The sequence below is a fragment of the Radiomyces spectabilis genome, assembly GCF_025331425.1.
Source record: "Radiomyces spectabilis strain NRRL 2753 chromosome Unknown BYT42scaffold_10, whole genome shotgun sequence".
Lineage (NCBI taxonomy): Eukaryota > Fungi > Mucoromycota > Mucoromycetes > Mucorales > Radiomycetaceae > Radiomyces > Radiomyces spectabilis.
The window spans coordinates 1,084,921-1,112,917 of record NW_026251935.1 but is presented as its reverse complement, the minus strand read 5'-3'; the positions used below and the strand labels follow the sequence as shown (position 1 = coordinate 1,112,917).

Below are 27,997 nucleotides of genomic sequence, written 5' to 3'. Positions count from 1 at the left end.
AATGGGGGCCAAAGTTTATTTGATTTTAGGGGACCACTGCATATTCCATGCGAACAAAGTTCCACCGATATTGCACGTGATCTTAACGCGTTACCAATGCGCAAACCCGGATTTTTTTGGCAGCGTCTTTCTGACTTTGAAATGCATCTTTTTTGAGAGGTGTCTCTTTCTTTTTTTTTTTTTATTCATTTATAAATCATTCTCTTATCCCCACTTTTCCTCCCTTGGTCATCTTTTTTGTGTTTCTTTGTCTCCTTCTTTGCCCTTTTTTTTCTTACAAGTCACATTTTGGACATTTGTATTACAGCATGCGCTCATTGGAAGATTATGACATTTCACCCATCACCGGGTTTTTGCCTGTGGAGCCACCTTTACGACGTCTTCCCGATCCATATTTTGCTCCATGGGAAGAGATGATGGAGAATTTCAATGGACTTCTTTTAGCCGGTAAATTCAGAGAAAAGGTCCTGCAGGTAAAAAAGTAAACCGGAGCAACCAAACGCCACTTGTCACTGACTTTGAAAATCACTGGGTTCATCAGATGCCGCTTCTAGATCATACTCGGTTAACCACGACAGCCGAATATCGAAGAGCATTTGTCATCTTCTGCTTCCTTTCACACAGCTATGTTTGGGGAAAGCTTGAAAAGACATCGGAGGTAAGACAATTTTTTTTATTGAGATGACGATGTCGAGTTGCACAGCAACAGCAATCTGAAGAAGCATCTGCCTATTTAAGTTGCAATTGCCGTGAATTGCTACGTCTATCGCTAATTTTTTCTTGTGAGACGATTGGCTAATCTTTTTTCTCCTTCAATCTTTCCCACGATATTTAGACACTGCCTGCGACTTTGGCCGTCCCATGGACTGGGATCTCTAACTACTTGGGATTATGCCCGGTCGTATGTCATGCTGCTGTCGATTTATGGAATTACCGACTCCTCGATGCCGATGGTCCCATCGATCTCAGGTAAGAAAGAATTACCGTGGAAAAAAAAGGCACGCTTTACCGTGTGTATGGAAACACCGAGCTAACGAAAAAAAAAATAAAAAAAAATTGCAACCAATCTGTCATGTTACGGCACTTTAGTAATCTTGCAGCATTGACAACCTATTCGGGTTCACTGGATGAAGCGTGGTTCTACTTGATCACAACTGCCATTGAAAGTGCGGGTGCATGTTGTTTGCCTGCAATACTGTCGGTCATTGAACACATCAATGACTGCAATTATGACGGTATCAAGTCCAACCTTGAAACCATGTATGGTGCACTGGTGAAAATGAACGAAATTTTGCAGCGTATGTACGAAAAGTGCGACCCTTATGTGTTTTACTGGAAAATTCGACCCTACTTGGCTGGTTGGGAGAACATGGCTGAAGCCGGCTTGCCATTTGGTTTGGTGTATGAAGGTGTAGATCATCTGTGGTCGGCCGAAACGGACGAGTATGCAGACATGAGTCATCTCACTGAAGGCCAGCGTATCTTGCGTCAGTACCGTCGTTATGCAGGAGGCAGCGCGGCTCAGAGCAGCCTTATCGCGGCCTTGGACGTTGCATTTGGCGTGGAACATTATCCTACCGGTGAAAAACCCTCCGTCATGAAATTGGACAATCCTTTGCCTAAAGATAGATACACCCGTCTTCCTTCCGCGGTCCCGACTGACGACTCCAGTTCCGATGGTAGCCGGACTCCGCAACCGCCTTTCACCCGTACCAACCGTAACGCCTTCCTTCGCGCCATGCGCAAGTATATGCCGCGCCCTCATCGCGAGTTCCTCGAAGATTTGGAGTCGGGAAGCAATATCCGTCCTTTCATGCTCCATCTCCGAGAAAAAATGCAAGCAGAAGATATCACGGCCGAAGAACTGAACGTCATTGAACTATACAATAACTGTATCCACCAGCTCAAATTATTCCGTGATAAGCACGTCCAGATCGTTAGCCTGTATATCGTCAATCAAGCGCGCAAAGGTCCCAATATCCCCCACGGCGGTTTTGCTATTGATAAGAAGAAAGAAGAGCAGCCTGCAGCGGAAGCCAAGGACGAAAAGACACAGAATGTGTTGTATCCTCAGACGGCCTTGGAGACATCGCCCGGCATTCGTGAAGGATCGGTATCTGCCAAAGTGAGCCATCTATTTCCCGAACTCGGTCTGGCCAAGCATGTTGATCCCAAGACAGGTGTCGTAAGAGGTACAGGTGGAACCAACGTCATGCCATTTTTGAAACAATCACGAGATGAGACGGCCGATATGAAAATTGCCCTTGAATCGCCCGCTACTGCTCCCTCCAACAAAACATGGTCTGACTGGATTATGCGTCGATAGAAATGCACCTTCGAGACCTTTGACCTTTTTTTTTTTGTATTTTTTCACCCATTCGACTTCAACATCCTTTTATATTTTCCCCATTTACTTTTTTCATGTAAGCTATACCGATTTTTTGTTTCTTTTATTTCATTTTCTCCTTTTTCTCTTTCTTCATCGTCCATTATCACTGTATGAATATTAAAAGCCTTTTACCTATTCGTTGTTGTCAAAAACGTCCTATGAAAGTAATTTTTTGACATTCTAAAAGAAACGGCTCGTAAGGATATATGATGCAAGCCTTCAATGGCGTCGCGGCAGTCGGCAGAAAAATCCGAGCCCCATGATATTCAGGGGTGCAGAGTTTCACTGCAGTGACTTCATTGGGATCGTCAAATTGGCCAGTTGATATCTTGAACTCCAAAAAAGGTGATGAAAAGGGTCTGAAAGGAACATTATGAGATCATGGTCTGTTGAGGCAGATTTTTATTGAAGGAGGTGGATGCTATCAAAGTAGAAAGAGTGCTGTGACGTCTGAAAAGAATAGATGTGTCGAGTAATGAATGATTTAGTTTATGATTTTTGAAGTATGTACATGCATAAAAATATCTCCAAAACTTGATTTGGATCTACAGTACCGCAGAGAGCGTAATTGTTGCATAGGCAGGATATCGTGATTTTTATCAAGTGCTACTGTTGGCAAAATGATAAGAAACTGTATGTTGATTCGTGTTCACAACGTCGAGCGGACTCATGCCTTCGAATTCCCAATCCGATGGTCGACTCTTCAGTTCTTGCCGTGTTATTTCATCCATATCAGGATCCGGACCCCTTTCATGAGCCTGCTCATTGAGTTCGATTTTCATACGTGTGTAAAGAGTGACGTCGCCTCGGTTGTTCATAATATAAAGATCAAGAATCTGCTGACAAACATCTGCCAGAAAAGACCGAATTAGTATGTAATGTCCGTCTGCCAAATTTTAGTATTCTCTTACCTTCAATATCCTCCATTCTCGATAGGAAAAGCTGATCCCATGGCTGCTCCTCTGTTAAGCCTCGAAAGTCTTTGTCTTCCTCCTTTAGTAAACGTGAAGACAAGTAGATGCAGCCAGCAGCGATGGTGTGTGCTGGATATTCTACGCAGAGCTGCGTACGATAACTGATCCAAAGACAGTCACTTAGATTTTCCCCATTCTTGACGCCAAACTTGTCATTTCCAATGAACTCACCTATCTACTGCCAATGAATAAGCTTTGCGAGCCAGTCTCTTTCCGTCGAGAGGTTGAAAAGCTGGCCATATATCACGTTAATTACGTTTTCCTAAAATCTCATCTTTCATAGAATTCCCACCTTGTATCCACTTGACAAATTTGGCCACATATTCGTAGGGATGTCGAAACTGAAAATCGAAGCACAGGGTTTCCAGCAATAGTTTTTCATATCCGATAATGCGGCGTCGTCGTTCCTCAGATACCTAACAAAACAGCCGCGTAAATCAAAAATGACCTTGCCCCCTTCCTGTCGATCTCCACTTTGGTTGCTCTCTTACGTTTTCTGGATCCAATTCTTTGCTGTCAGGGTATTTGACGCTGTGCACCGCGACAAAGATATCTTTTAATTTCTTGATGGTCTCCTCTATTTTAGAAGCCACAAACAGGCAGGTTACACTGATATCCTATAAATCCATTCAAATGTATCAGTATAACATTTTCTTCAAAGTCTCTTCTCCGTTCTTGTATAAACCTGTGGTGAATAGTCCCGTATAGAATAATAGAGATAAAAACGATGGTATAACGCTTGAGACGTGCTGATGGTCGTTTGGGGACTGTCAAGAAAACCGATTAAGTGCATAACTCCTTTAAAAAAGTTTCCACCATGTTATGTGTACATACAATCCCAGTTTCTTGCCCACTTCTTGAATGAATTTACAACTCGAGTTACGAGCAGCGTTTTCTTTGACCGCTAAATGACTCGACTTTTTCAGACTGTTCAGTGTCGCCAATTGCCGTTTAGTCATGTATGGATGATAACGTCGTCGAAATGCCGAGCCCATGGTAATAGAAACCGGTGTCGACGGTACATTGGAAGAAATTGGCGAAGATCCGCTCATAAACGTTTACGTATGGATGTTATGTATGAACCACTGAGAGCGTCCAAGCAGCGGATTTTCGGATGAAAGAAATCAATCACGGCAGTGACTGCTCATTGGTTCGACCAGACCAGCATAATTCGCCACTCTCACCTGAAGTTGTATGCTTTTTTGCTGCACCAAAAGTCATGCCAACGCCCTTGAACCTTTATGAGGGTTTTACGGTTTTTACTTTAAGATTGCTTTGAGGGAGTGAAGTCAAAAGCCACACAAAAATCCAAGTGGCAATAGACTCACGAGAGTCCCGTTTGAGCTGATCTGACAGCATAGTGGAGGTGTTGAAAGTTCCAAATTAGGAAATTTTATGTAGATGATATTGTGTATAAGAAAATGATGAGTCTGAGAATTATACTACATGAGGGGAGAGAAAGAGAAAGACATCTCGACAATAATTAATATACAGTACAATCCTTGAGATTGTACGCTATGATAAACTGGCAGTTTTAAGCGGTTTGAAGTTTGGCTTCTGATTTGCTACTGGATCTATCTGCACGAGATGATTGTCGATAGATAGACTTCCGTAAATGCGAGTCCTTCAATTCCTTTGCCACCTGCCGCAATTCAAAGAACTTTAGGTGTGTCTATGCCAAGTTTGTCAATCGGTCTGTTTCGTAAAATCCATGAAAGCAGAGCATGATATACCTCGCCTTTATTGTGAGTATCCACTTTATCTGCCGGCAGATACACAGCACATATGTCGCAGATGGATACGTTGTTCGTGTGACCTTCGCTGTTGTTCAATGAATGCAATTGTTCCTGAGAAAATGGATTCCTCCGTATCAATCGACTGAAGCAATACGTGGCTATTAATGCCTCCTCCTTCTTCTATTTTTTATTTTTACCTGATTGGCTTGTCTGTTGCGTCGCAATTCTTTCACCTGTTTCAAGGCTTCCATTGCTTCGGTTACTTTGCCTTCATCGCCTGCCGTTTCGTATTAGCCGTTGAAGCCTACCGCATAAACCTGAATCCCGACTTGACTTGCCTAGCCGTTCCACTTGATCCATTTTCAATAAAAGATTACTGTATATCTTATCTACTGTCTGACGCTGCAACAAAATAATTGTCATGAGAGCCAAATTTCCCACCCCGTATCGCACATAATACGATGGATACCATTGTTCGTGCCTGCTTTTTATCTTTCGGTAACTTGTGTAAACGCGTATGCAATGTTGACGCTCTTTTTCTGATACTACTAATGAATCGCTCTGTGCTGTGAACGTGATCCGATTCAAATGTTTGTCGAGGATCGGCCTGCACTGCCTTCTCATAATTTGCTTTTAATATCGGAGAATGCACCGAAGGACACGATCCGTAATTCACAGGCTGTAGTTGTTCGTCAGCCATCTATATAAGGCAAATAACAACTGGTTCAAGACTTACGAGATCCCTAAGTAAGATGCCATTTGTCAATATGAACATTCAGAGACGTCGATTGTATAGTATAAGTACCGCAAAAAATCATACGGGCAAAACCCACATAGGTAATCGCGACATACGCGTTTGTCGTGAAAGTCCGTAGGTATATCTGTTTGCAAAAGGAAGATGAAGCTTAATTATTTGATGTCATTAAACGTCCAAAAGGAAAAGATGGTGGTATTACTCACTCACCTATAGTTCGTTGCTTGATCATGGATCGCAGAGCGCAGCGGATCTGCTTCAAAGAATATACCGTAATTACCGTTTTAGGCAGGGTTGCCCAGAAGCACGTCACTCGTGTGACACGTGATTCCAAAGTTGCCGTTTTCTGAGACCTGGCTGCGCAATACAAACTTAACGCTCGTACAGAAAGGGGCTCATTCAGTGAAATTGCCTAATGGTATGCTTTTTCGTTGCATTTCCTTGTAAACACGATTCCTTCTCTACTGTATTCCATTCATAGGACTCTTTTTTGGATTGTCCACTGTCTTTTCCTTCGTTCTCTTTCTTTTTTCATTTTAGCACTAAAATTTAGAGTCTTTCTTTTGTAGAGTGATCCAGTGAAGAATCAGATTGTACTAGACCGCGACGGTGACACGTGCATGAATGATGCCGAAAAATCGGCTGCACCGGCGTCTGTGATTGACGATTGTAAGTATAAAGAAATAAGCTACAGGAATAACGACACTGGTAATTCTAACGTTGGCGTACCTCTTCCTTTTGTCCATGACAGACGAACGCATTGCGAAAGCCGAAATGAATCCTGTCAATGAAGAAGTAATCGATTTAAAATGCTTCCATTGGGATATTGACAATTGGAGCACGTTGCCCAATCGTGTTCAAGGACCCGTCTTTGAGGCCGGTGGTCATAAATGGTACAGTGTCGGGTCCCGATTAACTTCTTTCTTTTGGAGGGCCTTATTTTTTGGGGAGAGGGATAGACTGGCTCATCATGTTGATAATAGGAATATCCTGTTATTTCCCAGAGGAAACAATCAAGCGGACTGCACTTCCATCTATCTTGAATTCAGCGAAGCAAAGTCTGGATCCCCGAAGATTTATTCTTGCGCTCAATTTGTCATTTGTGTCTCGCCACCATCCAATCCCACACAGTATATTAGCCATGGTAAAAACCAAAGTGATGGCCGTTGTTAAAGGAACCGATAAAAACTTACGCATCTTTTTCCGTTAGCTGCTCAACATCGATTCGACGCCGATGAGTCTGACTGGGGTTTTACGCGTTTCATTGACGTTAACCAATTGTGCAATGCCGATGCTGGCGGCAGACCACCATTTTTGGAAAATGATAGCTTGAGAATTACTGCAATCATCCGTGTACTCAAGGATTCTACCGGTGTTTTGTGGCACAATTTTGTACAGTAAGTTTGGGATGGATGGAAACAAAAGTCAACCTGCATGGAGTGTAACACGGCAATGGATCCTTGGTAGTTATGATTCCAAAGAAACCACAGGTTATGTCGGTCTCAAAAATCAGGGTGCCACATGCTATATGAACTCGTTGTTCCAATCTCTGTACTGTACCAACTACTTCCGAAAGGCCGTGTATCAGATCCCAACAGAGAATGATGAACCAACAAAGAGTGTAGCGCTTGCCCTCCAGCGAGTCTTTTATAATCTGCAGTTCCAGAATACAGCTGTTGGTATGTTGGCAAATCAATTGATCCATAGAAACATATACAATGTAATTTATCGTTATTGACGGGGCTGATTATGTTAGGTACAACTGAGTTGACAAAGTCGTTTGGTTGGGACTCGCTCGAAGCGTTCATGCAACATGATGTGCAAGAATTCAATCGTGTGTTGCAGGATAATCTTGAAGCAAAGATGAAAGTGGGTATCAAAAAGTCAGCGTATCCATGTATTGCTGCTGAGGATCATTGACCTGCTTTTCTTTTCCATTAGGGTACGCCTGCAGATGGTGCCATCAAAAAGTTATTCGTTGGAAAAATGAAGAGTTATATCAAATGTATCAATGTCGATTATGAATCATCGAGATCGGAAGATTATTATGGTATATATTCAAGATGAAAAAGGATGTTTCGTGTGGCAAATTCTTATGATGGATTCTTTTGTGAAAAATAGATATTCAGCTGAATGTCAAGGGTTGCAAGAATCTCGAAGACTCGTTCAAAGACTACATTCAGGAAGAGACCTTGGAGGGAGATAACAAATATATGGCTGAAGGCCATGGTCTTCAAGATGCAAAGAAAGGTGTCATTTTTGAGAATTTTCCTCCCGTGCTTCACTTGCAATTGAAGCGCTTTGAGTACGACATCATGCGAGACACGATGGTCAAGGTATGCCAACATTTGCTGCACCGGCGGTAACAAAATTTACAATAATGGGTCATCTGACGCGGTTTTTTTCCTTCTAGATCAATGATCGACACGAGTTCCCCACCGAGATTGATCTCGAACCTTATTTGGATGCGGAAGCTGATCGATCACAGTCTCACAAATACGTTCTTCACGGGTAAGCTTCATTCATTTGCCGTTCGCGCTGGTGGGAATGTGTTGAGACTGATGAGATGAGTTTTTTCTTTACAGCGTGCTTGTGCATAGCGGTGATTTAAGTGGTGGTCATTACTTTGCGTTTGTCAAGCCAACCAAGGATGGAAAATGGTACGTGGCAAAAAAGAAGAGTTTCAGAAATATCAAAATTGGTGTAATTAATTGTGTAAATACACCACGTTAGGTTGAAATTCGATGATGATCGCGTCGTTCCCGCCAAGTTGGAAGAAGTGTTAGAAGAAAATTTCGGCGGCGAGCAATTTGGCATGACCGGTCGACCTAACATGCGCGTGTACAAACGATTCACGAACGCTTATATGTTGGTGTACATTCGTGAATCCATGATCGATGAAATTCTCGGTGACGTTACGAAAGATGATATTCCTGACCACTTGAGTAAGTGACTGGGAATTCTCACAATACTCGATAGAGCTGGCTATTGATCACATCTTGCATAGAGAAACGCTTGGAAGAAGAAGAAAGATTGCTGGAAGAAAGACGCAGAGAAAAGGAACAGCAACACCTGTTCATGAGAGTCATGGTATTTTTTTTTTCTATTTACCAAAACTATGGACAACGTTGAATTTTGGTCTGACCATGCAATTATTTTCCCGTTTCATCAGATTGCTACCGACAATACTTTCAAGGCGAACGAAGGATTTGATTTTGCTTGCTTTGATGAGCGCAACCCTCAGTATGCCATGGAAACCTTGCGTATTCGAAAGGATCAGACGTATACGGCATTCAAAAAGGACCTTGGTGAACGGTTGAGCATTCCCGCTGATCATTTCCGATTATGGTTCTTGGTGAATCGTCAAAATCGAACCATTCGCCCAGATTCACCTATCCCTGAAGAAGAAGCAAATTCTACTTTGGAACTCATTCGTCAGAGATATCTCACCAACCAGCCGCATTTACGCTTATACGTGGAAACAGCCACTCAGTTTGATGAAAGCGGCAATGCCGTTTTCCCCGCACCACCATCCCCTACAGCATCCAAGGTGCTAGTTTTTATCAAGCTCTTTGACCCCCGAACCCAACAAATTCGGTAAGTGAATTTGATACAAGGAAAAAGAGAAAAGTGCCATGCTCACTCTTTTTTTTTTAATATCTGTGTACAGTGGTATTGGAAGGCTCTACGTTTCCAAGAATGGTAAAGTGGGTTCCATCATTGAGGATCTGAATAAATTGGCTGGATTCGAACCCGGTACATCCATCACTTTGTACGAGGTAAGTTGATTCAGCAAAAAAGAAGCGATGGCAGGTTTTTATAGGGTGCTGATTGCGGAATCTGGATGGGTGATAGGAAATCAAACCCACGATGATTGAAGAAATGGATTTGAACTTCACCTTTATGCTTGCTGAAATTCAGGACGGTGATATCATCTGCGTGCAACCCAAACTTACGGAAGAAGAGTGAGTATTTTTTTCGTTTTTTACTTGGTTGGAAAATGGCATGTTTGTCATGATATTCCTAACATTATCGAATTATTTAGGATGGCCGAATTGAAAGCCAAGGACTACTGTCTTACTGTGCCCAGCTTTTTGGAATATCAGCGTAACATCGTACATATTACTTTCTCGCCCAAGGTCTACAATCCCGATGTGGAATTCACACTTGTCCTTCAGCGAAATATGACGTACGACGAAGTCGCGGCTAAAGTAGCGAAAAAACTGGATGCGGATCCTGACAAGCTTCAATTCTTTACATCGGATCCCTTTGACGAGCCCAAAAACACGGTTCGCCGAAGCTCCACGATGACTTTGAGTGATATGTACCAAATGACGTTGCAACCTAATACCATCAAAGCCAAATTATTGTATGATGTATTGGATATCAGTCTTGCGGAACTAGAGTCCAAGAAATTGGTCAAAGTCACCGTTTGCTCCCCCACACTGAACGATACAACCACTATGGAATTGTTGCTTCCCAAACAAAGTCGAATGTCCGATCTTCTCAAGGCACTGGATGCACGAGGGGCCAACTTTAAGACAACCGACGCGACAAGAAACGTTCGACTATTTGAAGCCATGAACAATCGCTTCAACACTGAATTCAAAACTTCTGATCCGATATCACAGATCTCTGACAGCCCATTTGCACAGTTGTATGCAGAGGTTCGTTATCAATATTTTGCAAGGAACGCTGTGTCTTGTGAATGATTGAATTAATTCCCTTTTTTTTGCGGTTACAGGAAATCCCAGAAGAAGAAATGACAATGGGTGACGACGACTTTTATATTCGAGTATTCCATTTCCAGAGAGAGGTGGCCCGTTCACATTCAGTACCTTTCAAATTCATGGTGAAAAAGGTACAGTCTTTCTTTGATGCTTATATATAAATAGAATAGCGCCAATTGACGTGAACGTGCTGTGACGATAGGACGAACCTTTTGAAGATACAAAGAAACGTCTGCAAGAAAGAACAGGCCTAAATGATAAGGATTGGAGCAAAGTGCGGTTCAACATTGTCTCCACTTATTCAGCAGCGCCTATTGATGAAGAAGGTAAAAAATAGAAAACAAATCCGTGAAGAAATTAGAGTGAGAAGGCTCACATCTGCTTGTTTGATGCGCTTTTCTAGATAACTTTAAGCTGAGCGATCATCAATTCCGAGTGGAGGATTCTTTAGGTTTGGAACATATTGATAAAAAAGGACAAGCGAATCGAATCGGCGCAGAACGAGGACTCTTTATCAGAGGCTGATGGATTTGAAAAAAAAAGTAGAAATAAACAATAGTTTCCATATGTTACGATATGATTTGTTTTGTTCAATATATATTCTTTTTTATTTACTGTCTTTTTGACGTGAACAATACATAGGACTTGTTAATGATGGCAAGTGCCCAACTATCGGATATATTAAAGCATCTACCGCGTAGTGATCATAAATCAAGCGTTTTTTTGTTCTCCCTTACACCTCTACATATTGTACGGCAAAAAGGAATCGCACTGCGACGGCGACGACGAAGAAGCCATGCTTCCATAATGTGAAATATGTGACTATGCCAGTGCAAAAGGAATATGGGACATGGCACGACAAAAAGTTGCGTTTGGGCAACATTCCATAGAAGACAAAAATAATTTAATTACGCAAAAAGGCCAGAAATTGCCTTGCAATTTTTTATTTATTTTCCTGTTTGTTATGCTCTTGCTCCTCTTCCTGTGGGATTGACCTACTATTTTCCTGATTATATGGGTACAGTATGTGTTTACACACATCATTGGTTTACATGGAAACGGTTCCTAAACGTGCATAAAAGTTTAAGCCAACTGGAAAACATGTCGCCACCAGTCCCCAAGATAAAGTGAGTAGGCATCTGCTTGGCATAATTCTTTCTATCGCCACTTGTACGGACAATATTAGACTCACGTCACGCTGATTTCCTGTTCTTTTTACAGTTCTTCAATGACGATGGACGTTCGGATCACGAAAACCAAGGTTTCGTTGGTTCGGCTGTAGGAACCACGCCACCACCAGCACGATTGCCCGCGACTCCTGTTAAACGACGTCTTATGAAGAATACAGGCTCGCCACTGTTTCCTCTTAAAAACGAAATGACGGATTTAGGCGACACAGCAGATCCTATTCAAAATCTTGTTTTCGACGTCCAAAAGCTGCATAAATTATTGGAACAAAGAGATAATGCCATGGCAAATTTAGAAATAGAGAAACAAGATCAGCAGCAAACCATTGAACTGTTGAGCAAACAGATCAGACAAAAACAAGAAGCAGAAGGTGAGTAAATCGGGTGCACAACTCCGTCCGATTCTTCCTTGCGCATACCGGTTGATGGGGGGTTGACTCAATGAAATCGTATAGAGAGGTTGAAAGAAGAGATCTGGGATTTAGAACTTAATAAACAGGAGCTGTCGCAGCAGCTCTCTGATTTGCAGGAGGAGCAGGAAAAGACTTTGGCCGATCAAGCCCGGATGACACGGCATCAAACCGAGCTACTACGAGAACTGGAATATATGAAATCGCAACAAACTCAGTGGTCGCAAACATTGGAGAGCTTACAGCAAAACCACCAGGAAGAAATATCTCATGTACGAAAGTCATTATGCCATTTGCAGGACGAGAACGAAAGTTTATCCAAACGGCTTTCGCAAATGCTAGAGTCAGAAAGTCAGCCACGACCACCTTCAATTCAGCCATCGGCAAGCGAGTTACTTGACAAGAGCACTGTGACACACCTAGAAATGTCATCTGGCGAGCGCCAACACGAAGAGTTGCAGCTGGATTCACAACCGTCGTCACCTAGACAATGTTCGTTGATGAAGCAGCCATCGGTGGAAGTTCAATCTTTGGAAATCGAGCAGCTCAAGGCATCGTTGAGCGAAGCCACCTATCGCCTCGAAACTATGCAAAGACAACTGGAAGATGAAAGAGAAGAACGTATGGAAATTCATAAACTGCTGCAAGAAGCCCAGGACCAAATCCAACATTTTCGGCAATCATCTTTATGGTCGCCCAGCTCTCCAAGCGAGGGCGATGGTTCAAGATACGTCAACAATGAAGGCATCCACAGTCACCTCGCGTCACCCAAAGACGTGACATTCGAACGGCATCGACCGCTCATACATCTGCGCCCAGCGAGACAGCCGAAACACAAGGGGCCATCTTTGGGAGATGAACTGTCTTTTGCACGGTTAAAGCCAGCATCAGCGAAAAATGAACAGATAGATGAAAATGGTCCTTCTTTGCCACGCGAAGGATTAGCAGGAAGCATGCCAGAATCAGATAAAAACGAACAAATGAACTCAAGGAGCCCATCCCCACAGCATTCTGAACTACCAAAAGCGAAGCCGGTAGAAGCAACAGATGTTTTAACGAGTAACATTCGTTCAGATGCTGCTGGCAAGGTGACGTCCAGCGACCCTACATTGATGGTTGGTATACAACCTGCTTCATCGCATGTGCTGCATGTCGACAGATCAACCTCCCCCATCCATCAAGAACCCTTACCGCAAAGTTTTACGTGTAATACCTTGGAATCTGTGACCAATATAGAGACGACTAACGTTGCAGGCAATGAGCATGTGCAACCTCCGGCAGGAGATTATGGCTCCTTACTGGTGGCGCCTACCAGCTATATTTACGAATCTCATCGCAATAAGGATGGGAAACAACAGAATTCAAAGGACGCGTATTTGAAGAAAGAGAATATCAATTTTCTCGCCACTTCTCACTCCCCGGCAATGCACGGTCAAGATAATGTGCTTTATACAGTGATGCAAACGATGATGGGGTCATGGATGTGGAAATATAGACGCCAGTCATTACTGAAAAGAAGCGGCGGTAAAAAGCACCAGCGATTTTTTTGGATTCATCCCTACAACAAGATGATCTATTGGAGCCAACAAGAAAACGGAATGCAATCCACTATCCGTGCCACGGTGAAAAGCGGTAAAGAGTGCGACCTGTAGACACAGTGACAGCGGTTATTGACTTGTGATTATTTCCATCCCGCCATCCCGCCAGGCTATATGATGTCGTTTGAGATGGAGAAAGACGATGATCTAGAGCATATTCCCTCCTTGCATATCAAACTACAAGATAGGGAATTGAAATTACGATGCATTGAACCAACGGTGCATGAACAATGGTTTACGGTAACGTCAGCTTTAACTACTTTTTTCTTGGCACCCGTTCTTCTGAAATGAGATTTTTCATCTTAGGCGTTAAACTACCTCTTGCCCGACACTCGCTCCAAAGAGACTTTGGAGCCGGGGGTAAAGTTGAAAAATGGAAATGGCGCGAGGGACCAGAACCAGCTGTATCGCTTACTACAGCAACATCCTCCTACTGCTTCCGCTCCAAAGCTTAAAATAGACGTTACTGATGGCTGACAATAATGGGAGAAATTGTTTTAACATAAAGCTTATTTATAGGCACAAGTGAAAAAAAAAAGTTTAATCGATGGTGGAGGTAAAAGAAGAAGAAGACTCGGTGGTGAAAGAGCTGATGTAGCTATTATTGGTACACCATGATGATCTTCGTGTGGTACTGGCGCTTCCTCCAACCATACTGTCTTGTTCTAGTTTATCATTGTCGCCCGCATCTTCAATAAAGCGAGCACACCGTACATAACGTTTGCGACGTGTCACCGCTGCGAGACCAGCTGAGTTTGATGACCACTGTTTCCAGTCCCATTTCGCATATTCCCACCCGTCGTGGTCTGTTTCAGCGTCTTGGACGGTCTGCCATGTAGGATCAACCCATAACCAGTAACCGCGACCGAGTATCGGGGGAGGTAATGAAAACAGGTCAATGGCAGGTACAGATTGGAGCGACGGATCACACCTATGAAGCAAACCCGGTTATAGAGATTATTTTTCTACTCCGATATTTTGCAAAAAGAGACAGCGAGAGAGATACGGTTACCATGTAGGAGGATCTTGAGGTAGCAAAAAGTCAGACCAACCTTTATGCGGCCACCAACGCTGATGATGGATAACCGCAAACTGATACATGCGATCCATATGAGATACGTTTTCGGTGAGGACGGCTGGGTGTGCATCTGTGTCGCAGATGTAGACAGAGTACAGCGCGAAACTGAATTTACGGAGAATGCAGGCCCACGGACTGGTCCAAACCAGGATTAGTATCCCGCTGAAACAAACAAAATACGGCAGAGAAATAAATGCCACGAAAAGGAGCCATAAACCGTAGATCGATGAGAACTGGAAGCTAGGTGAAAAGCGAGGCAGCCGTAAAATGGATGGTGTGAAGGATGCGACAGCGGACAAAACGATTTGAAAACGGTGCACCCAATTTTGTGTATCTTTTTGTGGAGAGCTTTGAGATTGAAGAATAAATAATACTAGAGGCACAAGGGAAAGCAGTAGTTTCGTATGTATCCATAATGCAAACCACAAAAGGATCAACAAGCAAGAGCGATTCCTCTGTTGTTCGTTTTTCCATAATATGAGGCGGATCAATGTGGCAACCGTATGCTTCATCGGATGTATCAGAGCTACTATCTCCTGGAGATCTTTATCGTCATGACAACAGCAACTCTGAGGAACAGCGGCGTGATACTTCGTCATTCTTTGGTAAAGATAAGGAAGGAGAGAACGACGAAAAGATAATAACTGATGGTCATGCTGCTTTCCTGGTAGCTTTTTGGATCCCTATTTGGTTTTTTTTCTTCTTATTTTTGTTGGTTGAAAAAACGAGAAATAAGAAGTAAGCAAAACTAATATTTGCATGTGCAGTAGTCATGCATAAAATTTATTTTTGAAATGACCTCTGTTGTGTTCACATTGATCAGCCAACCGAGACTTTTTATTAGGGGAGGAACAAGTCAAAAACTCCAGAATCAAAAAATCAAGCAAGAAAGAGAAAAAAAAGATAAGCAACTCAATAAAAAGAAAGAAAATATATAGGTATATAATGTTTAATCGTATATTTTTTGTTTTCGCTTCGTCGTCTTCTCTGGACGATTAGCAGCAACCGCCCTTGTTTTGATCGGCCGAAGGCGGTTGAGTCACAGAAATGGTTTCGCCTGCGGTGGGTCGGATACCGTCATTAGAAGATTCAAGAGCTTTGTTGGAGACAATACGATATATTTCTGCAATGACAAGAAAATCAATGAGCCTTCCTCTTTACTTGGTTATCGAATACTTAGGCTTCCTTTTTTTACCTGTCAAGATGCGCTGAAACGCAAGTTCAACATTGCTGGAATCCAGGGCCGAAGTCTCGATGAAAGAAAGACCGTTATCAGCTGCAAACTGCTTGGCTTCCTCTGTAGGGACCGCTCGCAAATGTCTTAAATCGCTCTTGTTGGCTACTAACATGACGACTATATTGGAATCGGCATGGTCACGTAATTCTTTGAGCCATCGTGTCACGTTATCGTAAGTCGCATATTTCGCGATATCGTACACCAGCAAGGCTCCTACAGCCCCTCGATAATATCTACAACATCAACAGTCACCATCAGCTGATCTTATTATCCATATAAGGTTGAGTTGAAGCCGGTAATTGTACTTACGCACTTGTGATGGCGCGATAGCGTTCCTGTCCAGCTTTTTTTTTTTTTTTTTTTTTTTTTTTTTTTGTGATCAACATGGCAATGGAGGGGAAAAAAAATTCATTAACCGACGAGTCGTCATGGTGCAACGTTGCCTACAATATGGTGAGAAGAAGTTTTACCTGTGTCCCAGATTTGTGCTTTCACGGTTTTGTTGTCGACTTGGACACTACGAGTGGCAAACTCCACCCCAATGGTACTTTTAGACTCCAAGTTAAATTCATTACGAGTGAAGCGCGCCAGAAGATTCGTCTTTCCGACCCCGGAATCTCCGATCAAGACCACTGTGGAAGTAAGAAAAAAGAAATTCAAGATCAGTTTCATAGCACACCACCCTTTTGGATCTTATAACATGATGGTGGTTCTACTTCTCCCGCATCCATATACAGAACAGAGATGTTTCCATATCATGGTAAGTGACCTCACAATAACCAAGGGAATAAAAAGAAAAGAAACAAGAAAAAACTCCAACAATATTTTCGTTATGCGGGCTTCTGCATCGGACAGCGACACGTCCTCTGAAATAACGCCCCTTTTCTCCAGCAACTCACCTTTGAATAGGTAATCGTATTCGTCGTCTCGGCTCATGAGTGGTTATTTTTATATTTTCTCTTTTTTTTTATACAAAAAAAAAAAAAGGATCCAGGAGTAAGTCAAAAAAAGAAGAAGTTCAGGAGGTCGACCTTTTTCCTTTTTTTTTCGGACAGAGAACAAGAAAAAAAAAAGGTGGAAGGAAACAAAAACAAAAAGCGGAAGGGAAATAGCGCGATTAGACTGGGAAATTCGAAGCGGGACTCTAATTGGATCATATGATTTTGATGGACCGCAGGGTTGCTTTGACTGCGATCACCACGGTCGCATTTATTGAAAAAACAAAAAAAAAAAACCGATAAAATGGATTCGCGTTCATTGCACCATAACACACTTAAAATTGTCATGAATCAAGGACGTTTTAAGGTTTATAGAATAAGCAATTCCACGGTTCATTGTGTGGGACAAGTTCAGCAACCAAGAGAAAAGGAGTATCATTGTTATTGGCCGGCGGAGGACAATCCCACTGGCAAAAAATTTGTTCCAAACCGTATAAAGCCGCCACTCCCGATTTCTCTGATTTTTACTTCTTAACTTTTCTTTCGCCTGCAATTTTTATCCTGCCGCTATTTGCGAAACAAAAAAAAAATGTCGATGCCATTACAGCTGATAGATACGCCACGATTTTACTACTGGGCCCCTGTCGCACTCATCACCGTGGGTGTGTTCGTTTACATTACGTTCAAAAAAGGTAGCGATGGGGTCCAAATGACACTTGAGAGCATTCTTTCAACTTGTCATTCTGATTCACTTTCATAAATGCTAACTGCCATGCTATTTTTTTCGTGTTCTTTTTACTTATTTTCTCTTTGGCTGGAATTTTATATTCGTTTGTTTGGCCCTGTTTGGATACAGATGCGGAGGGTGGCAAGCGTCCGAAAAGTCAAAAAAGCCGTCAAGTGAAGAGCGACAGCAGTGTGGTAGCACAAAACGAAGCCACCAAGGAAGATACGAAAGAAAAAGGCGAATCTTTGAAGGAAAAGGACACTGGTGTTTCCCAAGAAACCGATACCCTGACCCTTTCGCCCAAGCAACAGGAGGAGGAAAAATCGGTCAAGATGGATAAGGAAGCGTCTGCTTCGGTTGACCAAACTGTTCCTGAACCGTTGGTGGATGAAGTTGCAGCAAAAGAGTCGGAAGCCAGTAGCCCTGAATCTAATGTGACTGCCATGGCAAACAAGGTAGAGTCAGACACCATCGCCACCACTGTTGAACAACAAGTCCCTGCCAAAGATCAGGTCATGGATTCCGTTCCTTCGGAAACCGACCCTAGTGAAACTGCACAAGAGTCCAGTACTACAAAGGATACGACTATTGTGGAACCTGAGACAAAGACCGAAGACCAGGTATCCACGGTGACACCAGCAGACGATAAAGTAACCGATGAATCAGCCGTGAGTGAGACCGTTGTTGAATCTGTGGTGGAAACGGTTGAAACTAGCGCAGCAACTGAATCACAAAAGAGTGAGGAAAACGTCATCACAGCGGAAACCGTGACCACTGAAATCAAGGTCCAAGTCGATGAATTGGCCAAAGAGGAAAAAGAGGCAGAGGTCCCAGAGGTGACCAAAGTGGAAACGGAAGTCCAAGTCGCCATCGTGGATGATAAAGTGAGCGACGAACTTAAACATGAGATTGCGGAAACAAGCGAGACTCCCAAGGCGGTCCAGGAAGAAGTCCAAACGGCTGAAACCACGGCGGCGACGATGGAAGAAGAGTTGAGCACCAAGGTGCTTTTGTCCTCCAACCTGACAGATTCCGATATTGAGACCAAGGGCGACTTGTCATCTAGCGAAACCATGGAACCCAAGGTTGAAACCGAATTGGCAAAGGACATCGTGTCCAGTGTTTCCGAGCCCGGTTCCCCAGTGACCCCTGTTAGAAAATCGTCGATGGATGATTCCCAACAAAAGACCACATCTACTGACCACACCGTGCTTTCAGAAGCATCGCCAGCAGTGGCCAGTGACGAACAAGAAGACGCCAACCGCATTTTAAATTTAAACCGTTCCATCATTGATTCCACTACTACGGTTCCACCCTCGGGCAATTCGGCTTCAGCGGCTCAACCTGTTCTTTCTCAGCAGCCCATGGTGCCTTCTGCTATTCCCTATCAAGGCGGTGATTTCGCCATGGTCTCTGCTGGTTGGACCCCTCCTACCCGATCGAACCCTTTCCAACAGCAAAGCGAATGGATGGATCCCTTGGCCCTGTCTCGCCAGGGCGATCTCACATGGAACAACTATTCCCAATTCTTACGGCCTCATCCTACCAACAAAAAAGGCAAAATGATGGCGTCCCGTGAAGATCAAATTCAAAAGCAGCAACAGACATATATCCCACCATTGAAGGCTCGTTGCGTCTACTGGCCTGGATGCACAAACAAGAACTGCAAGTACTGGCATCCTTCGAAACCTTGCCGGTAAGTCTTTTTTCCATAGCTTCGTTTTTTTCATTGTTCGTTTTTGTTAATATAATTTTTTGGCTTCCTGTAGTGCTGGTGATGACTGTACATTTGGATCCCGTTGTCTGTTCTTACATCCCAAGGATCTCGAAACTCGGCCCAAGAAAAAGCGTTCGGGTCCTAAGAAACCATCCACAAGACGTCCCCGTCATACCCAGGAACAAGAAGCATCATGAATTACACCACATATCAAACCATGAAATAACCAAAAAAAAAACCAACTCAATACTTTTTAGATGAAAATCAAGTAAACAGGAGAAAAACAAATTCGAAAAAAAAGATATATCGACTGTTTTGAAGACTTGAAAGAAAAAGGGCAGGAAAATCACATCATGTGTCTGCCCCGTCTTTCGCATTGTGTATGTAGGCTAGTTTTCTCCAATGTATTATTCTTTTTATTTTTTTCACACTCGCTTTTTGATATTAAAAAAATTTACTACATTCTTCATTTTATGTTTCTTGTCTATTGGGTGACTTTAACCACGATCTTTCCCTGAGATTGGTTGCTTTCCATGTACCTATGGGCTTCTTGAATGTCTTTCCAGTCAAACTCTTTGTCCAAGAACACCTTGAAGGCACACTTGTCACTCTTGAGTTCTTTGATAACCTTTTCGAAAACGGCATCGCGCAAGCGTGACTGATAGTCGATGCTTCGGCTACGCAAAGCAGAGCCTTCAATCTAAAAAAGAAAAAGGACACCAAAGTCAGTTTGGAAGCTGCAGATGAAGAGCCAGCGATCCACTTACTCTGAGACGCTTTCTGAGCAACATGGAAAGATCCACCTGGTCCACGATATTGCCTAGAGGTTATTTTAGTTTTAGTTTCGGAGCATCGAAAAGCCTCGTGCGCTTGTTTAATAGGGCCTACCGCTCATGAAGGCAAGAATGACCATGTGGCCGTCGACAGCCAAGGTCTGGAGATTTTGCTGCCAGTAGTTCTTGCCAATAAAATCAACAATGACATTGACACCCTTATTGTCTGTTTCTTTGGCAATCTAAATACAAGGATTGGTTAAGAAAGGATGATCGCATATATCCTTCCGTTGTTCTCAATATTTAACTTACCACTTCCGCCCAGTCTTGAGTCTTGTAATTGATAGCCGTCGTGGCTCCCAAGCTCTTACAGAATTCAAGCTTCTCATCCGAGCCCGCAGTAATGAAAATTCGCTTGCTACAACAAAGGAGCCATCAATGATTCTGGACCGTGTATCACGAAGCATGTTGAAGTTGGTTACTTACGCTCCCGCATGCTTAGCGAGCTGAATAGCCGCAATGCCCACACCCGAAGCGCCAGCGTGAATAAGCACATCCATGCCTGGTTCCAAATTACCAACAAAGAACAAGGCCTGGTAAGCTGTAAACCACGTCTCTGGAATGGCGGCTGCCTCTTCAAAGGAGAGTGAATCCGGTTTACAAATAGCCAAACGCTCATCAATAGCCGCATACTGTTGTGAAGCAGAAAAAAATGAGTATAATGCCATGGGCTCGAACTGGATGAAAGTCTATACCTCTGCATAGGCACCGCCAGGCATCAAACCAAACACAGCATCCCCTTTCTTGAACTTGGTTACTAAGAAACCAAAAAAGCTGGGATTAATAATACATAAGGGTAAAAGTATTTCCTTAGTCGGTGCTTTACCTTTGCTGCCTACTTCCTCAACAATACCCGACATTTCGACGCCGAGAAGAGGGCTGGCACCGGGAGGAGGAGGGTAGCGACCTTGTCGCTGGACAATATCCATACGGTTCAAACAAAAGCAATGGACTTTGACCAGCAATTCAGTGTCCTTGATAACCGGCGTGGGATAGTCGCCCATGCATAATTGCGAAGCATCACCTTTTTTTTTGACAGTTGCAAGTGAAGGTTAGCTCGTTAACCGCTAGAGTCGGAACAAGTGAACGGCCTGAACCCTACCAGGTTGTTTAACGAGAACGGCTTTCATAGTGGAGTAATATGTGAAGAAGCTGGGAAAAAATGACGTGCGGTTTTTTATGTGCGTATTTTGGAATAAATGGCCACAGACGTTTGAAAGACAGCATGAATCTTGCAGGCGGAAAATCCCCCAAATAATCACCCCGCCGTCATTTGCTTAATAATCTAGCTTCACGCCTGGAAAGTGAAGCGCTCGTTAGTTATTGAAAACTGTACTTGTGGCCTATATCCCCAATTTCATATTCTCTTGATACAAAAAATAACCTACTGCAATACGCTATACTGCAAATAAGAAACGTGCTATTACAAGGTAATGTGTTTTGATTTGCCAAAAAACATTGACTGGAAAAGGGAAAGCAACCGGTTATGCCAGCAACTCCCCGCCCGGCTCGGGGTGTGACGTGTGCCTTCATTTTTTTTTTTCTGTTTTTTTTTCACGTCCAGTTTTTGTTTTTACTTGACGACTGAGTTTTAAAATCGTTGGGTGAAGGGAAAAGAAAAACAACAACATCGAGAGGGACTCTTGTTTTTTTTTATTCTTCTGTTTAGGCACACCGGGGTTTCTTCCATGAGTCGTCATTTCAACTTACTTGCGAGACGATGCTTTGCGTCGACATCTTCTGCAAGGGCATCATTGGTCATTAAGAATAATCGAATTTGCGCTTCGGTCATCTTATCTCGAGCCCCCCAGATCACACGCGATTCCACCCCTTTTGAAAAAGCTTATTTCGATTACAAGGAAAAACTGGAACGTCAAAATGCACCACAATTTCCTACCGAATTCTACTTCAAGAAGGGATCCGTAGCTGAACGTCGTTGGAAGGAGGAAGTGGCAGCTCGTGAGGCCGCCATGGCCGATCTTTCGCTGTCCATGACCGAAGCCGTACAAGAAACACAACAAAGACTGGAAAAGGAAGACACAACCGCAGCAAGCAACAAAGTCGAAAAAGCGAGCCGTGAAACCGAAGCCGATCGAAAAAACGATTTGAAAAGTCTGGATCGTGTTTTGCAGCGAACGCTGTATTTGGTGGTGAAAAATCCAAAGGAATCACAGCATCCTTGGCAGTTTCCTCAAGGGGATTTGGAAACAAATGAATATCTCCACGAGGTACGCCTGTCAACTCGATAGCCATTAGGGAAAATATACGAGGAATTTTTCTAACTATTGATTTCATGGGGGCAAAAATAGGCTGCGGAACGTCGATTGAAGGAACAATGTGGAGCGGACATGGATGTGTGGTTTGTTGGACGACAACCTATTGCTCATTACAAAAAGGCCGGTCCCAAATCAGAGGAAGCAAGTGGGCAAAAGGTTTTCTTCATGAAAGCACGTGTATATGCTGGCCAAGTCAAAACAGGCAAAGACGCTTCCGATTTCGCATGGTTAACGAAGGAAGAGCTCGCCGATTATCTTGAACCCGACTATTACAAAGCGATCAAAGATAGCCTTGGTGATATCTAGACATATTTTATTTTTCCTTCCTTTTTTCTTTTTATCCTTTCCATAATATCGTAGACAAAGAAAATTCGGGCACCATTGTATAAACAATTCAACTATACAGAAGAAATCACTGAAAAAAAAACAATTGATAAAGATATCATAAAAACATTGTAGACACACACTTGTATGCAAGAGTAAGATCAGGTATATTATGCAGGGAGAGATAAAAACATTTACAAAGCATGGATTGTTACAAGTGGAGCACTTGCTTTACGTATCTGTTTTAAGTGATCAATGTATTTGGTATTTGCTGAGATTTCACCAACGAGGCCGTTGGATCCACACAGGCCGTACTCTTGTTGAAAAGGCTGCTGATCACTTTACGCAAAGCAGGTTTGGCCAACGACGGGGTGGAAGTCGATCGGCGGTTTTCGATATTCAACAGACGTTCCCCTAGGATGGCCATCTTCTTTTCCATGATCATACTGGTCCGTGTGCTTTGATAGCAAGACGAACACAGTAGATTACTGGAACGAACTTTATCGACGCATGGCCAGCCGAGCTGAAACTGATGGCATCGGGAGCAGTCGTATTCGACTTCCATTTGGCCAGTATCCCATTTACGATCACCATATTGTTCGCCTTCGCCGTATTCCATACACGCCATCTTGAATGTCGCTATCCAATGACGAAAATCCGCATCCTCTGCCACTTTATGTTCTTGTAAAGCACGGATCAAGTACCGACCGGATTCCAAAACCAGGTTACTTTGATGACCGTCGAACTGGCTCCAGAATGTTTGACCTTCCTTCAGGAACTGCACCAGTTTGGAAGCCTTAGTAATTTCTTGTTCCAGTGTTTGCCATTGCTGTTGAGCCTGTTCACGATCTTGCTGCTGCTTTGTCAATTCTTTGGCGGTTTCTCGCAGTAACTCTCGACAGCGCTCTTGTTCGCTTCGAATGTCGGATAATCGTTGCTCTGCCATGGCATTTTTATCCCGTGCACGGATATACTTTTGTTTATATTGAGTGGACAGCACCGGGATAAAGTAGAAATGGTTGTATTGCTGCTCTCGTTTGGTCTTCTTGGTCCGTCTGGCTTGTGCATAGTCGCGCAAGTCTTGCAATGATTGCTCAAAGTCAGCAATTTGCATCTGCAGATCCTTTTTGCGCTTGCAAAGATTAGCGGTTTGCTGGTCAAGCCCTATCAACACTGCGTCCAAGCGTTCCAGCAGCTGATGCGAAGCGTAGTTTTTTCTTTCGTATTGTCGTTGAACCGCATCCACTGTGAGGAAAAACCGTCGAATCTTCTTTTGACGGATACCGACCAATTCCTCTACATCGTGCAGCATTTGAATGGCCAACCGACGCGCTTGAGGTCCTTCTCCTGTTCGACATCCTTGAAATACGAGCTGCACAATCGCTTCGGCTCTATCGATGTTGATCATGGTTCTTTTATAACTTTTTTGTGAATGACAAAAAAGATGGAAAACAAACTTAAGGTACGGAGGATTTCCATCCGTACTATTAGATTCGAAAGAATCACAATATAAAACAAAAAAAAAAAAAAAAACTTAAATTTTCTTGCCAAATCGTCTGGATGATGAAAACATTGATCTCTTTAAGGAGGATGATGTTCTTTCTTCCAAAAACAGTAACCAGCAAAACATTCCCGCTGGCGTGGATTTACGTTGAAAATAAGCTGACTTTTAGACCTGTCTATGTAACGTGATCTCACAGTATAACGACCTGACGCTATGTGATGACAATCAAGATGAGGACGACGTTAATATAAGAATTTTCGTCGTTTCCATGGTGAAAAATTTGATGATTTTTTTTTTTTTTTTTCGTGTTGTAATCACTAAGGATCGCCATGTCAATATGAGTCCAACACAAAGCTTCCCCCTCCCCCTTGCGACATAGTTAGAGTGACACTTTCTCACTGTGAGTCACTGTGGTGTTTGTGCTTGGGACACGGTCGATTGCAAGTTTCTCACGCTTGAATTTTATGCAGGATATAAGTCCTCAATGTTTTTTTTTTCTTTGATGATTCTTTGTTTCTTCTTTTCTTTTGATCCAAGTCTCTCTGATGGCCGCTTTTTTCTATGGCACGTTAATGAATGATGCAGTCCTCGGTAGAGGTTGGTAAACGAGCGCTGCGAGGCTGAAAAAAAAGTTCTGTCTATTCACGTTCTTGCAGTGCTCTGTGGGCCTGCAGCATCGGCCGAAACGAAATCGCACAAGCTTAACACTTTACGACGTCGACCCGCTATGCTAAAAGTAAAACCACACTCATCCATTATTTGTCTATGGATACCCCAAATTTAATACTGTTCCCCCTTCAGGGCCATAAACGCTTTGCTCTCAAGAATCTTGACTACCCTGCCGTCATTGAGGCAGACCTCGATGACGAAGTAGTAGGCATCCTCTGCGAAGGATTGACAGAGAATGACATTGTCCGCTTGGATACCTTTGAAGGCGATGTTCGTCATCTCTAATGCTCTCAATGAGAAAGAACGAGACAGAATACTAACTGACCGACTGACTTAGGAGTATGCGCGTTGTTCGGTCAAGGCCACGCCCTTGGCAGGCGATGTCAAGGAAGCCGTCGATTGTGCTGTGTATGTGTGGATTGGCGATAAACTGCACCTTGAGTTGCACGATTGGCAACCGGAAGAGTTTCTGAAATCCCGACTCAATGATTGGTTGCAACGGCGTTGCGAATTCAACATGGTTGATAACCTAGAGATAGTATAAATCTGAAATACAAGCTGAATCGATTTAAATGATTATGTTCAATCCTTGGATCGCATGTATTCATCAAAAAATCACACAATTCCACTTGCTATAGTCATAGTTATTGCATGCATGAAACTTTTTTTTTTTTTTTTTTTTACTTGTAAACAGGGAATTCAGTTTCATCTAAACAACAGGGGAATGCAGCCTATGTCCCAGGGCAGTCATACCTGAGAAGCGTTTTACAGCGCTGTTGGACGCGTTTGTTGTGCGCTAGTTTAGCAATCGATGATGTCAAAATCTTGTCTGTGACGAACGATTATAAGAGGAATTAAAAATGGATGTATAAGTAAGAGGATCATATTCGTACATCAGCCCCAATTCAAACCTCTATTTGCAAAACGTCGTTCCATTTAACCACACATATTCTGCGTTATTTATCATCCATGATTGGTGGTAAACGTTATCCAAGTTCTACCAATTTTTGAACTACACATGGTTGCTCCTTGATAAAGACAAGTGTTCCAAGTTCGATCTTGCTTGAATGGGATCAAGGGCCACACGAAACATTTTTTCACGCTCAATAATTTTCATGTGTCAAAAATGTCACATGGGTTGCCTAAAAGCGGAGTCCTGCGCAAAGACTCTGAGACAAGTTTACTGCTTGCCACCCATTGCTTCATCCAATGTCAAGCCTAAGATCGGATAACGAAGATGCTCTTGGAAGAGAACCAGTTAAGACTGCGATATTCCTCTCTACGACCGTGCTGATAACTAATGTAATAGATAGGCAGACAGTAATTACCATATTGTGCCTTCGTCCAGTTACGAAGACGACGACGACGACGATGTAAATGATATTAACCTTACTGGGGTTGCTCCAGCTGAACGACAAACCATTGGCAATGCTGATGTCGAAGCAGAAAAAATCACTGAGCCAGTAGCGGCTATGCGATGGCATCCTGCCGTCACCATGATGGTCGACACGATGAAAAAGCTACTGTCCCCGTTTGTGCGAATCCTATTTACTCCAAAAGCGCAACGAACCATGGTAAAAATGACCGTTACTGCTGTTTTGCTCGTATGGATCCTTTTGACAAGTATGGCGGCCTATTTGACTTTTTACCAACAATACGTCCCTCGCACAGCACACATTGAGCCCATCTATTTTCAATATGAAACGTCTGCCGGATCAGCTCCTGTCGGTATTGTCGATCTCACTGAAGGAGCTTATCATTACGCCGTAAGTTGTAACAGAGTTTATACAGGTGTACGCGTTTTTTTCTTATGCTCTTTTGGTTATCGTACACACAGCCGCTGCGACATGAACAAGCTTATGATGTGTCCGTAAAACTTCATGTGCCGACCTCTACCATCAACTTTGATATTGGTAATTTTATGGTCACCACTGAACTTCAGACGAGCGGTGGATCAAGATTAGCCTACGCTAGTCGACCGGTAAGCTGAACAACAAAGAAAATTTTTTATATGTAGTCGTCGACGGCGATCTGACACGGATGGAACAGGCTATTTTACGTTATCAATCCAACACACAACGCGTACTTCACGTTGTTGCTAAAGCGTTACCACTGCTCCTTGGATTGACCGAAGAGTCTCAAAGCATTACCATTCCATTGATGGAAAACTTTGTCGAACAGCGAGGCAAACCTACCACACGCGCCATAGTGACCTTGTCCAACCCTCGCTTGCAAGTGTATAATGCTGAACTACGTATTCATGCCGACTTCCGTGGTCTGCGGTACTACATGTACTATCATCGAATTAGTACCGCTTTCACTTTTATCACTGTTTTTGCTGGTATCGAATTGATTTTCGCAGCCATTGCATGGACTTTATTTGGTCAGGCCTTGTGGGACAAGCTGCAAAATTTTTTTGAAGGTGCAGCCGACGAGATTCAAGCTATACAGGAAAATTACGACAAGGACTTGTTGAATCAGACGGATCAAGAAGAAGATGAAGAAGAAGGAGAAGAGGAGGCAAACGAACGAGCAAAACTTGACCAAGAAACTGCTCAAGATGTGCCGTCATCTTCCAGAAGAGAAACTAGCTAAATCCATAGAAAAATTCATGTTATATACCAACAATGCAAAGTGGCATGAGCTAGCCCATCGATAAGGAACACAATTTAATCGAGTAGACATTGTTCATATCATGATATTACAATATTCCTTTACCATCACTTCCATAAGAATAAAACACTGTTATCCGATGCAGAAAACGCATGGTCTCCCATTTGAGCTAAAACCACAACATTGAATACAAACGAAATCGATCGGACAATGGATGATAGTCGAATCGTTCCCGTTATTGTTGTTCACAGTAGTCATCCTATTTGTCGTACATTTACACAGCAGTGAAACAGCTATCCTACA

The 27,997-nt window shown here is 43.0% G+C and overlaps 13 protein-coding genes across 13 annotated transcripts; 6 read left to right on the top strand and 7 right to left on the bottom strand.

Annotated features, from left to right (window-relative positions):
* Nucleotides 1-143: 143 nt before the first annotated feature.
* On the top strand, nucleotides 144-2,541 carry BYT42DRAFT_579146 (Indoleamine 2,3-dioxygenase). Its single transcript, XM_051569362.1, has 4 exons — nucleotides 144-473; nucleotides 542-658; nucleotides 836-969; nucleotides 1,090-2,541. The coding sequence occupies exons 1-4, from the start codon at nucleotides 309-311 to the stop codon at nucleotides 2,324-2,326; spliced, it is 1,653 nt and encodes a 550-aa protein (XP_051421215.1). The 5' UTR covers nucleotides 144-308; the 3' UTR covers nucleotides 2,327-2,541.
* BYT42DRAFT_579144 (cyclin-like protein) lies at nucleotides 2,511-4,450 on the bottom strand. Its single transcript, XM_051569361.1, has 7 exons — nucleotides 4,198-4,450; nucleotides 4,049-4,130; nucleotides 3,855-3,980; nucleotides 3,656-3,779; nucleotides 3,535-3,595; nucleotides 3,301-3,464; nucleotides 2,511-3,239 (listed from the first exon to the last, which is right to left on the bottom strand). The coding sequence occupies exons 1-7, from the start codon at nucleotides 4,413-4,415 to the stop codon at nucleotides 2,989-2,991; spliced, it is 1,026 nt and encodes a 341-aa protein (XP_051421214.1). The 5' UTR covers nucleotides 4,416-4,450; the 3' UTR covers nucleotides 2,511-2,988.
* Nucleotides 4,451-4,731: 281 nt separating this feature from the next.
* BYT42DRAFT_579136 (uncharacterized protein) lies at nucleotides 4,732-6,097 on the bottom strand. The gene is made up of 8 exons (XM_051569360.1): nucleotides 6,064-6,097; nucleotides 5,905-5,980; nucleotides 5,836-5,842; nucleotides 5,569-5,778; nucleotides 5,438-5,501; nucleotides 5,297-5,376; nucleotides 5,097-5,210; nucleotides 4,732-5,035 (listed from the first exon to the last, which is right to left on the bottom strand). The coding sequence occupies exons 1-8, from the start codon at nucleotides 6,083-6,085 to the stop codon at nucleotides 4,898-4,900; spliced, it is 711 nt and encodes a 236-aa protein (XP_051421213.1). The 5' UTR covers nucleotides 6,086-6,097; the 3' UTR covers nucleotides 4,732-4,897.
* A 530-nt stretch (nucleotides 6,098-6,627) lies between these two features.
* Nucleotides 6,628-11,108, top strand: BYT42DRAFT_548075 (cysteine proteinase; the record flags this gene model as incomplete). The annotated part of the gene is made up of 18 exons (XM_051565988.1): nucleotides 6,628-6,746; nucleotides 6,837-6,997; nucleotides 7,064-7,250; nucleotides 7,321-7,532; nucleotides 7,610-7,722; nucleotides 7,795-7,903; nucleotides 7,975-8,189; nucleotides 8,267-8,364; nucleotides 8,439-8,513; nucleotides 8,587-8,798; nucleotides 8,861-8,943; nucleotides 9,026-9,450; nucleotides 9,524-9,632; nucleotides 9,709-9,818; nucleotides 9,899-10,520; nucleotides 10,598-10,714; nucleotides 10,786-10,909; nucleotides 10,987-11,108. The coding sequence occupies 18 exons, from the start codon at nucleotides 6,628-6,630 to the stop codon at nucleotides 11,106-11,108; spliced, it is 3,213 nt and encodes a 1,070-aa protein (XP_051421212.1).
* Nucleotides 11,109-12,224: 1,116 nt separating this feature from the next.
* On the top strand, nucleotides 12,225-12,884 carry BYT42DRAFT_484410 (uncharacterized protein; the record flags this gene model as incomplete). The annotated part of the gene is made up of 2 exons (XM_051563733.1): nucleotides 12,225-12,531; nucleotides 12,634-12,884. Coding segments are annotated over 2 exons (558 nt in total), but the record flags the coding sequence as incomplete, so codon positions are not given.
* Nucleotides 12,885-14,318: 1,434 nt separating this feature from the next.
* Nucleotides 14,319-14,888, bottom strand: BYT42DRAFT_548073 (uncharacterized protein; the record flags this gene model as incomplete). Its single annotated transcript, XM_051565987.1, has 2 exons — nucleotides 14,319-14,709; nucleotides 14,791-14,888. The coding sequence occupies 2 exons, from the start codon at nucleotides 14,886-14,888 to the stop codon at nucleotides 14,319-14,321; spliced, it is 489 nt and encodes a 162-aa protein (XP_051421210.1).
* Nucleotides 14,889-15,572: 684 nt separating this feature from the next.
* BYT42DRAFT_579130 (small GTPase) lies at nucleotides 15,573-17,167 on the bottom strand. The gene is made up of 5 exons (XM_051569359.1): nucleotides 16,993-17,167; nucleotides 16,564-16,725; nucleotides 16,403-16,436; nucleotides 16,052-16,326; nucleotides 15,573-15,979 (listed from the first exon to the last, which is right to left on the bottom strand). The coding sequence occupies exons 1-5, from the start codon at nucleotides 17,027-17,029 to the stop codon at nucleotides 15,852-15,854; spliced, it is 636 nt and encodes a 211-aa protein (XP_051421209.1). The 5' UTR covers nucleotides 17,030-17,167; the 3' UTR covers nucleotides 15,573-15,851.
* A 2,480-nt stretch (nucleotides 17,168-19,647) lies between these two features.
* On the bottom strand, nucleotides 19,648-19,904 carry BYT42DRAFT_579127 (uncharacterized protein). The gene has a single exon (XM_051569358.1). It carries the CDS (start codon nucleotides 19,850-19,852, stop codon nucleotides 19,667-19,669), a length of 186 nt encoding a protein of 61 aa, XP_051421208.1. The 5' UTR covers nucleotides 19,853-19,904; the 3' UTR covers nucleotides 19,648-19,666.
* On the bottom strand, nucleotides 19,905-21,827 carry BYT42DRAFT_579125 (NAD(P)H quinone oxidoreductase, PIG3 family). The gene is made up of 9 exons (XM_051569357.1): nucleotides 21,697-21,827; nucleotides 21,411-21,605; nucleotides 21,135-21,332; nucleotides 21,004-21,065; nucleotides 20,735-20,940; nucleotides 20,561-20,666; nucleotides 20,364-20,490; nucleotides 20,243-20,295; nucleotides 19,905-20,175 (listed from the first exon to the last, which is right to left on the bottom strand). The coding sequence occupies exons 2-9, from the start codon at nucleotides 21,436-21,438 to the stop codon at nucleotides 19,960-19,962; spliced, it is 996 nt and encodes a 331-aa protein (XP_051421207.1). The 5' UTR covers nucleotides 21,439-21,605; nucleotides 21,697-21,827; the 3' UTR covers nucleotides 19,905-19,959.
* Nucleotides 21,828-22,062: 235 nt separating this feature from the next.
* BYT42DRAFT_483790 (39S mitochondrial ribosomal protein L46-domain-containing protein) lies at nucleotides 22,063-22,719 on the top strand (the record flags this gene model as incomplete). Its single annotated transcript, XM_051563722.1, has 2 exons — nucleotides 22,063-22,536; nucleotides 22,618-22,719. Coding segments are annotated over 2 exons (576 nt in total), but the record flags the coding sequence as incomplete, so codon positions are not given.
* Nucleotides 22,720-23,443: 724 nt separating this feature from the next.
* BYT42DRAFT_476025 (uncharacterized protein) lies at nucleotides 23,444-23,986 on the bottom strand (the record flags this gene model as incomplete). Its single annotated transcript, XM_051563623.1, has 1 exon — nucleotides 23,444-23,986. A coding segment is annotated over one exon (543 nt), but the record flags the coding sequence as incomplete, so codon positions are not given.
* Nucleotides 23,987-24,920: 934 nt separating this feature from the next.
* BYT42DRAFT_579120 (uncharacterized protein) lies at nucleotides 24,921-25,776 on the top strand. Its single transcript, XM_051569356.1, has 4 exons — nucleotides 24,921-25,009; nucleotides 25,069-25,148; nucleotides 25,214-25,351; nucleotides 25,419-25,776. Exons 1-4 carry the CDS (start codon nucleotides 24,958-24,960, stop codon nucleotides 25,623-25,625), a joined length of 477 nt encoding a protein of 158 aa, XP_051421204.1. The 5' UTR covers nucleotides 24,921-24,957; the 3' UTR covers nucleotides 25,626-25,776.
* Nucleotides 25,777-26,039: 263 nt separating this feature from the next.
* Nucleotides 26,040-27,844, top strand: BYT42DRAFT_57263 (putative adipose-regulatory protein-domain-containing protein). Its single transcript, XM_051568633.1, has 4 exons — nucleotides 26,040-26,338; nucleotides 26,395-26,847; nucleotides 26,919-27,062; nucleotides 27,131-27,844. Exons 1-4 carry the CDS (start codon nucleotides 26,291-26,293, stop codon nucleotides 27,674-27,676), a joined length of 1,191 nt encoding a protein of 396 aa, XP_051421203.1. The 5' UTR covers nucleotides 26,040-26,290; the 3' UTR covers nucleotides 27,677-27,844.
* Nucleotides 27,845-27,997: the final 153 nt, after the last annotated feature.